General features: G+C 34.0%; 1 protein-coding gene across 4 annotated transcripts in view; it reads right to left on the bottom strand.

The window, feature by feature from the left end:
- Positions 1 to 10000, bottom strand: part of LOC144964764 (uncharacterized) — an 86534-nt gene that overhangs the window by 9059 nt on the left and 67475 nt on the right. For all 4 annotated transcript variants that reach the window (XM_078899357.1, XM_078899359.1, XM_078899361.1 and 1 more), the window contains 2 exons: positions 420 to 586; positions 1 to 14 (listed from right to left, as the gene is read on the bottom strand). The exon at positions 1 to 14 is cut by the window's left edge and continues 189 nt beyond it. In XM_078899357.1, coding sequence (XP_078755483.1) covers positions 1 to 14; positions 420 to 586 — 181 coding nt within the window. The remainder of the gene's footprint in view (positions 15 to 419; positions 587 to 10000) is intronic.

Here is a 10000-nt window from a genome sequence, read left to right as displayed (position 1 = left end):
AGTTTCTCCAGGACCTGTAATAATATAATAATAATAATAATAATAATAATAATAATAATAATAATAATAATAATAATAATAATAATAATAATAATAATAATAATAATAATAATAATAATAATAATGATGATGATGATGATGAATAAATAAATAAGATTAAAATGAATACATCTGAAAACCTCTAGTCCAGCAACACTTAACATATAAGGACAAGACATGACACCTATTAGGCGCTATTACATTTTTTGTTGTTGTTACCGGCCAGGTCCTCATTTTACACCTGAGCGCAATGAGAGTATGTGAGTAAAGAGCCTTTTTCAAGGACTCAACTTTGCGCCATTCACAGCGGGACTCGAACCAGGGACCCACGGGTCCAAAGGCGAGTGTCATACCAAATGGCCACAAAACCGCAATTTTACCTTGTCATCAAAGAACTCGCAGTACCCCAGACCGAGGTAGGTGAATCCTGGCATTCGAAGAAGGATGTTCTCTAGACATTGCTGGGTGAGTTCTGTAGAGGTCAGGTCCAGCTCGTGGATGACTGACGTTTCCCAGGGAACATTCATCATGTGTTGGCTTTCCACACCTGAGTAGAAGATATCGAAATCGATTTAAAATAGAATCGCAGGCACTGGCGCAAAACAAAAACCCTTAACTTATGTCTGCCACTCCACATTACCAGTACCGGTAAAGCATAATATTAATATGTCGTTTTAAATTTGACTTCTAAAAATCAGGATTTTAACTTTTACATCCGGATTGTTTCTTTTGAATGGAAGTCAAAATCTTGGGGGAGGGGGGGGGGGGGCGGTATACATCATGATGATGATGGCGACGATGATGATGACGGTGACGATGATGATGATGATGAAGATGTTGACGACGACGACGACGACGACGACGATGATGGTGGTGATGATGATGATTAGATTTTCCAAGACTCATCCAGGCTCTCTCTCTCTCTCTCTCTCTCTCTCTCTCTCTCTCTCTCTCTCTCTCTCTCTCTCTCTCTCTCTCTTTCTCTCTTTCTGGGTGGGAGAGAGAGAGAGATGTTGTGTTTGTGTGTGTGTGTGTGTTGTTGTTGTATTAATGGAAGAGTCCCCGTGTTTGGTGGGAGGGAGTGGTAAAGGTACCTTGTTAACCAGTCAACGTGTGAGATCATTGATTAATCAAATCAATCAATCAATGTTCCCGTTGTTCCCTACTCCTGTGCCCAAAATACTTCGGTGTCCATCGGTATCTATCAGACAATTATGGGGAGTGCCTGAACAATGGTTCGAGGGAGGGAAAAGCCGGGCCGAAGATAGAGGGTCCGAGAGAGAGAGAGAGAGAGAGAGAGAGAGAGAGAGAGAGAGAGGGTGGGAAGAGAGAGAGGGGGGAGAGAGAGGACGGGGAGAGAGAGGGGGGAAGAGAGAGTGAGAGAGAGAGAGAGAGAGAGAGAGAGAGAGAGAGAGAGATAGAAGGGGGGAGGGGTAGGAGAAAAGTAGAGAGGATGTGAACAAGAACGAAGGAGATAGAGATGGAAGATATTTCAATCATCATCTCGAACCTAAAACAATCAGCCACCTTTGTTGTCTCTTCAATTTTGTTATAAAATTTCTTTACTAGCTCCTGCCAACATCGCCGGCAATACGAAAACTGTACTTTAATTAAAACAAGACTACAAACGCGTTTTGTTTTGTTTTGTTTTTTTGATGTTTTTATTCTGTTGTTTTTGTGGGGGTTTTTTGTTCCGTTTTTGTATTTTGTTTGTTTTTGTTTTTTTTTTGTTATTTTTTTTTTTTTTTTTTGGGGGGGGGGGGGGGGGGGTTCTTTTGATCTTGCTTTGTTTGGTTTTCGTTTGTTTGTTATTGTTGTTGTTTTGTGAGTGCATGTGTCTGTGAGTTTTGTGTGTGTGTGTGTTTATTATATTTTTATTTTGTTCGTTAGATTAAAACAAAAGACATTAATTGAATGAAAGCACCCATCAAAATACAGAAAGCATCACAATGTCATCATTGAGCCGTGGCAATATAAAATCCTTTTGAGGTATTAAATATTCAAGGCATTTTATTGTCAAGTTTATGAGAGAAAAAAAAAAGATTTATGCAATCGCAAATAAATGCCTAAACACCAATATAGCACTTTTTAATTGTTCAGAAATGGTTGACTTCAAATATCAATCAATAAAGGCAACATTCAACTTTTCAAAGGCCTCAAAAAGTGTAAAGTTTGTGACTTTTTGACAAGTTGAAGGACTTCTTATTCAATCATTCAATATTTGAAGTAAAACATTCCTTGCCAATATCTTCAAAATGTGTTGTGTCAACGTACAACTGTAAAACGAAAAAGGTAGCGTCGAGCAGTGAGTGAAATTTCTGAACTTAAAAATTACGAATTTATTGATTACTGATTGTTTCTTTTTTAAAAGATTTAATGCTTTATAACACATGTGCATATATTAGCAGGTCTGACAACCAAACACAATTATGGGCCTGTTTTAGCAATCCTGTAATGGACAATATTTTGCTTTGGTCTAAGAGTATTTCCAGTGCTACAATGGGCCCATAACAAGTTGGGTTATCAGACCTGCAAATAGGTAAACGTCGGTTACAACGCTTTTAGGTCAGTCATATCAGCGTATTCATTGATTCACTGTTAGCTGTACTTATTACACAGGTTATTGCGCCATATATAGGTACTATAAAACTTACTTTTTTTCATTTTGTACAGAAAACTTCGTTTCAAATATCAACAGATTGAGATGACTTTATATTTGCCTACGCTTTAAAACATCGAGACTTATTTTGTAGTCTCTGTTTTATCATGAGTCTCATAAGTTAAAGACTTTCTACTAGATGAGGTCGTCTAAATTCTAAGATACATCGTCCGCGAGAAAACAAAACTGGAAAAGTTTAGAAACTTGTAGCCCCCCCCCCCCCCCCCCCCCCCCAACCCCGTCTGAAATGAAGAAATGAAAATGGTGCAAGTCTGAAATTTTACAACAATCAAACCCATTTATTGAAATTTCTGTCCAAACTTTTCAAGACAATTTATTTTATAATGTGAACTCTACGGTTGTTTTAATAGAGGCACGTAAAGTATTTTTGCCATATCGAAGATTTGGGAAGCAATTCTCAAATTTCGAGGTCACCTACCTATCTCCCATTTTTCTCCATGTCAACTATAGGTAGTCTTTTCCCCGTGCTCCAGTTGATTTTCTAATGTCTTGAATAGTGATGTAATCCCATGAATTTTGAATTGGCTCTTTTAAAACTCGGATTCTGTGTCAAACTTCCGACTTATACAGACCGTGTTGGACACCAACGATCAAATGCTGTAGTCAAATGGATTCAAGTCAGGACTCTTTGGTAGCCGTTTATCTTAATAATAATAATAATAATAATAATAATAATAATAATAATAATAATAATAATAATAATAATAATAATAATAATAATAATGTGATTTCTGATCTACAGATTAGATAGTGTGCGCTTGGCTAAGAAGCTCACAACATTGCGATCGGGAAGTATAACGGACCAACACACAAAACTATATGTAACCTTGAACGTTTCAGTCTGGTTAATACAGCTTAGTGAGAATTGTTCACAAACATGGATGGCAAAAAATAAAAAATAAAATAACAAAGACCTGAGTGACGTCATCTTCGTTCTATCTATATTATTGAAAATTCTGTAACATTGTTACAAGTAAAAAAATATTCCAGATTACATCCTGATCGGCCATTTGTTTTTCAACAAGGCGGGGCAACTTTCGAGACCAGTCACATCACACTGCTAATAACAAGACGCAAGTTTTCGAAATTTTTCGATATCGTGATGTGTATAAGATTCTGGTATAACGGGCACAGTTTCTTTAATTGATGATTTTAATTAAACTTGGCAGGTACTAGCATGATGTCTTATAATTGATACCTGTAAATATTCGAATGTTTTTGTTTTTTTTTTTATAATTTCTGCTTCGTAGTGACACAGCACCATACTTTGTCTCAGTTTTTATATTCTTGCACCATGCAAAGTAAAAGGTCTCTGGTCAAAAGGGCAAAATGGTTTTGTTCAGAGTGGAACTGCATAATTTACACTTCACATCAGAACCAAGGTGATGGCAAGTGTGAAAGCAGATGGGAATAAATAAATAACAACTAAGAACGAAAATAACCTAATCATGTGTATAAACTGTAATTGTAAACCTTCACAAAGATTTGGTGAGATGCCAAAGTCATTTCTCGCCTCATTTATATTTACCGTTGAGGTGAGAGTAGAATTGAATATTTTTCGCAACACACGCCGTAAGATGTAAGACGTTTCATATAAATTATATCACGATATGATCAGCTCATTACAATTTGAGGAATACCTTATTATGACGTTTTCGTATTAGTTGATAAGTACGTCCCTTTGGTGGATAACATGTAATCACAGCATTGACGTATCAGAAATCCTAACTAAAAGCCTTCAAATGTCAATCTGAGGTTTTATCGGAGTCACAATATTGCCTAGGCAACAAATACCGAATACTCGGAATGACGTCGACTTATTGAATATTTTTTGGTAGACAGCTTCGCGCATGCGTATTTATTCTTATTCCATATGAAACGGAATACTTAATAGACAATTTTTTAAAAGTCGAAATTCTTTGACAGAGTCGTTTTACTCGATGTGTTTCAAGTTTTCTCTATTATTGAAAACACAATCACTGAAGCCTGATGAAAATGAAGGAAGAGATTTTTGTCCTGGTTCCCCAATGATAACGAAATACCAAGTGATTATAAATTAGCAATGATTCGAGTCATTACGGATTACCTGTTAGTCTAAATGATTAAATGTGATGAATGTCGTTTGGAAACAAATTAAATGCTCATATCCATTCAACGGTATCACAGAAAGGAAAGCAATTTAAAAGGAACTCAGCTCTTTGTTACTGTTTTAGCCAGCCCTTTTTATGAGTAGCTCTCACTAAATTCTATCTATCAGACTATAAACGTTCAAGCTTACACATAGTTTTGTGTGTTTCTGCGTTATATTTGGCTGGTGGATAATATGAATTTTTTTTTTTATTAAACGCATATATATATATATATATATATATATATATATATATATATATATAAATATATATGGTTATATATATATATGGTTATATATATATATATATATATATATATATATATATATATATATATATATATATTGTATGTGTGTGTGTGTGTGTGTGTTTGTTTGTTTGCGTGAATGTGTGGATTATCATGACTTACATCTTTATTCGATGGAGATGAATACATAGATTGGAAAAAAAATATAGGGACAAAAAAATGAGGCCCGTTGGCCTAAGCACTTGCAAAAGGATCCATATGCATAAACTCATAAAGGGAAGAGCTTGGTGATACCTATTAAATGCTTACTTAAGCTTGCTTTAATGTAAAATGCACATTCCTAAAGAGCATGCCCGGTAGTTAATACAAAATACAACTTTAAGAAAGGAAATTTGTGAAAGAAACATACAACCTTAACTTGGTCTACAATTATCCGTTCATAAATAGTCTGTCAATAATACTAAATCTCACAAGAACGGCAATTCATTAAATCGCTCATTAGCGTCAGGAGTTTGTTAATTGTTATTGATTTAGCGCCATTCACATCTGTGTGCCGTCCAACTTGTCGGGTCGTTTCATTTCCTTTAATTAATGAACTCAGCATAATTTGTATCGTTAATGCCAAAGGAACTCACACACACACACACACACGCACACACATTGACAAAACATACATACATACATACATACATACATACATACATACATACATACATACATACATACATACATACATACATACATACATACATACATACAAACATACATACAAACATACATACATACATACATACATACAGACATACATACAAACATACATACATACATACATACATAGATACGTAGATAAATAGATAGATAGACTGACAGGCAAACAGACATATTGGCAGACAAGCAGGCAGATAGATAAACAAATGAATAGACAGGCAGATAAAAAAAGGTAAAAAAGCCGGACAGATAGATCGATTCTCAATTAATCCCCCTCCCCCTCCCTCGTTACAAAAAAAAAAAAAATATCCGATGAACGTAAAATAAATTCAGAGTTAGAAATAAAAAGAAATTGTACGGGAAATGACAGGCTACATTATTTTTAAATGAACCGAGAAAGTCACTTTGGAAATCTGTCGACTTCTTATCGATCGGTACACAGGTTGTCTCGTCCCCATTCTATTTCCATACGACGATGAGGACAGAGTCAAAAATAGACCTGGTTTCTATTTCTAGTTTATTCTGATTTAAAAGTCGACTGGATGAACTAGTCATTACACTGCCCTACAAGGACAAAACACTTTTTTAAAAACAATGTTGGACATAAGTCCAAATTGTTCAAACAAAAAACTCTAAAATCCGACCTATAGCCTCAAAGCGGTAATTTCTCGGGATGGAAATGATGCGAAAAACTAATTTTGACGTTAAAATGACGAGAAATGTGAGACTCTAGTTCTTGTCATTTTCAGGAAACACATCTTCAGACATCTGCCTGCTTAAAAACTGAAAAATTCGTAATTTTTAAGAGAAAAAACAAGGTTTTCGCGATAATTAACTTCAAAAATCAACAATTTACCCTCACAATGATTAAACAACACTCCAAAACCGTTAAGATTATGTTCTCTGGCATCTGGGGGTCCCGATAGTGAGCTATCGGTAGAGCAATCGCTTCACACGCAAAGAGACCGAGATCAATCCCGGGTGCATCCAAAAAAGATTCTGCCCCCCCCCCCCCCCTCCACTTATCCACTTCCACCCAGCAGTGAATGGGTAGCTTGTGTTAGATTTGGCGGAAAGCACTTTGCGATAAACAATCGTCCAATCCAAAGGATAGCAATCAAATGCTATTGCCCGTTTCACACGAAAGAAACCGGAATAAACTCCGGCTCTATGGGCCGAATGGCTCTGAAGGACTACTGTTATTCTGGAATCTTCTTTCAATTTTCCTGAGTTTTAATGACATACAGATGCTCGTGACGTTCTGAAATTGGAGTCAAATTTTCGTAATTCTAGGAATTTCTCGTAACTGTAGGCAAGTCACCCACATGTCATAATTTGACTAACAATTCAACCTAATTAACTAATACCCCGAGATAATGAAACCGCTTCGAAGTGGGTGGATCGAAAATCTGACACTTCTTTCAAGTCTTAGGCTTAAAGACAATTTGAAAAGTTGGGTGTCATCTTATCTTATCAATAATAATATCAACAACAACAACAATAATAATAATAATAATAATAATAATAATAATAAATAATAATAATAATAATAATAATAATAATAATAATAATAATAATAATAATAATAATAATAATAATAATAATAATAATAATAATGATAATAATGAGGATGATAATAATAATAATAATAATAATAATAATAATAATAATAATAGTAATAATAATAATAATAATAATGATGATGATGATGATGATGATGATGAAAATAATAATAATAATAATAATAATAATAATAATAATAATAATAATAATAATAATAATAATAATAATATTAGTAATAATAATAATAATAATAATAATAATAATAATAATAATAATAATAATAATAATAATAATAATAATAATAATAATAATAATAATATTAATAATAATAATAATATTAATAATAATAATAATAATAATAATAATAATAATAATAATAATAATAATAATAATAATAATAATAATAATAATAATAATAATATAATAATAATAATAACAGGCAACCTGCTACCAGAAAACAGTATTATACCGAGCTTGTTTAAATACATACTGAAAACTGAATGTATACTATGACATATTAATCACGTTTTGTTGAGAGGAATGAGCAGGCCATAATAATCTAACCTATCAAAGTTACAAAAAAATAAAATGTTACATTTCTAGTAATTTTAATACCAAAAAACAAAAAACAAAAAAAAAAAATTTCTGGAATCTGGTTCATCTTGACACAACACCGAATCGGAGTGCATTTAAAGCGAAAACAAATTTTCACAACAAAAAATAGGAGAAAGGTGTTTTGTCAGAGCACGCGACGTCAGTAACTCCAGGCAGGACAATGACCACCGGCATCAGGACACACAGATAGTCATGATTACGGTAAGCATTGATTGGTGGAACCCCTGGAAGGAGCAAAGATTCCAGGATGGCATTATCGACAGGCCATTCCTCCCCCCCCCCCCCCCCCCCTCCACATCCCATAAATCGCAGCTTCAAAAGGTTCTTAGGCCTTGAAAAAAAAAATTAACTTCCCAGGTTTGAGAGAGGTTTTAACAAGATGAGGGTCATTTAGATCGATTGATATTCGGAGGACGGGTTTTCTGGTCAAATTTTTAAATACGTATTCCACTTCGACAAAAACGAGGAAAATGACGACCCAACAACAAAAGAAAATTTCGGATTCAACACAGCAAACTACCCACCTCCCCACAAAGACCTAAATGCTTTCGAATATGACTTATTCGACCTAATTCCTACCATTAACTTCAAAAAAACCAACTCCAAATTCCAAAGCACCCTCGCCAAAGACGTGAAAGAAATCAAGAGATCAAAAAACCTGTTCATACCAGCAGACAAGACGAACAACATCTACGAGCTCGACACCAACACCTACAACAAACTCATCCGAAACAGCATCACTCAACACTACAAAAAAGCCCCCGCAAACCACAAACACAACATCGACTTGGAAGCAAAAAATGGAAGAAGTGTAAAAAACACAGAAACGAGTCGTCTCGGCCAAAAAAATATGAGTGAAAATTTGCATTATTCTATATATATATATATATATATATATATATATATATATATATATATATATATATATATATATATATATATATATATATATATATTGTTTAATCAATATCTTCTTGAAATCAATACAAATATCCTGTCAAAACCACTATTCCTGCCCAGAACGTATTTAAGGTTCATAGATTTACCTCGAATTAATTCTTGACCACAGACAGCCCCGTCACGCCAATGCCAAACATAAGAGATAAATGTGTTGTGTTAGATTATGACAGAGTAGCTTATCAACTCTCTCAATACCGACCATTTTCAATTTATTTTTTTTACTGAAATGCCATTCCGGGCCCACCAGTGAAATTGAATTTTTAAACTCAAATTTTAAAGTAATAATCACATACCATATATAAGTCAATGTGATACCTAAGCTGCTAGGCTGTGGACTGTATAAAGTTACAAACAAAAATTAATATAAAATCAAAAAAGAAACAAATGCCAAACACGGAACATTTCGGGCTCAAAACTCTTCTTTAACAGCAACCAACAACAACAAAAAAAAAAAAACAAAAAAAAAACAAACAAACAAAAAAACAATGAAAACATAAATACATTAACGTTGTTGGCTGAAGAAGGGTTTTGAGCCCGAAACGATCCGTGTTTGGTATTTTTTTCTTTTTTTAAAAAGTTGTATATATATATATGCATTTCTGTTTAATACGATAAACAATTTTGTTGAGCAAAACAAGTTTTACAAAACGGCAGCACCTTTATGTAAATATTACAAAGATCTTTCTTCAAATTTTGTGACATAGATAATTATAAAACAACTCGAAATCTTTAAAAAGATGGTTTTATCGTAACGAAAGTGACGATTTTCCTACAGCGGGTAAGGAGAGAGTTAAACTGTTTACGTCATACATACAGCATTGTGTTATTTTTACCGGCAGTAAACAGCAGGGCCATTTCATAAAGGTGAGGCTTATCAATGAGGGCCAAATGATGGAATAGAAGCATCAAATATAAACAATAAAATGCCCTGATCTGCCAGCCTCGTGTGGGGCGTGTGGCATCCAGGTGTGAGAAGAACAGACGTCGAAATAGTGAGAGAAAACGTTAATTTTATGGTGCAATATTATACGCTAAATGTGCTAAAAGTCCTTTACAATG

The sequence above is a fragment of the Berghia stephanieae genome, chromosome 2, assembly GCF_034508935.2.
Source record: "Berghia stephanieae isolate SIO BIC M18660-M18661 chromosome 2, UCSD_Bste_1.3, whole genome shotgun sequence".
Taxonomy (NCBI): domain Eukaryota; kingdom Metazoa; phylum Mollusca; class Gastropoda; order Nudibranchia; family Aeolidiidae; genus Berghia; species Berghia stephanieae.
Note: the sequence above shows the minus strand (reverse complement) of the source record. Positions and strands in the feature narration are given on the sequence as shown.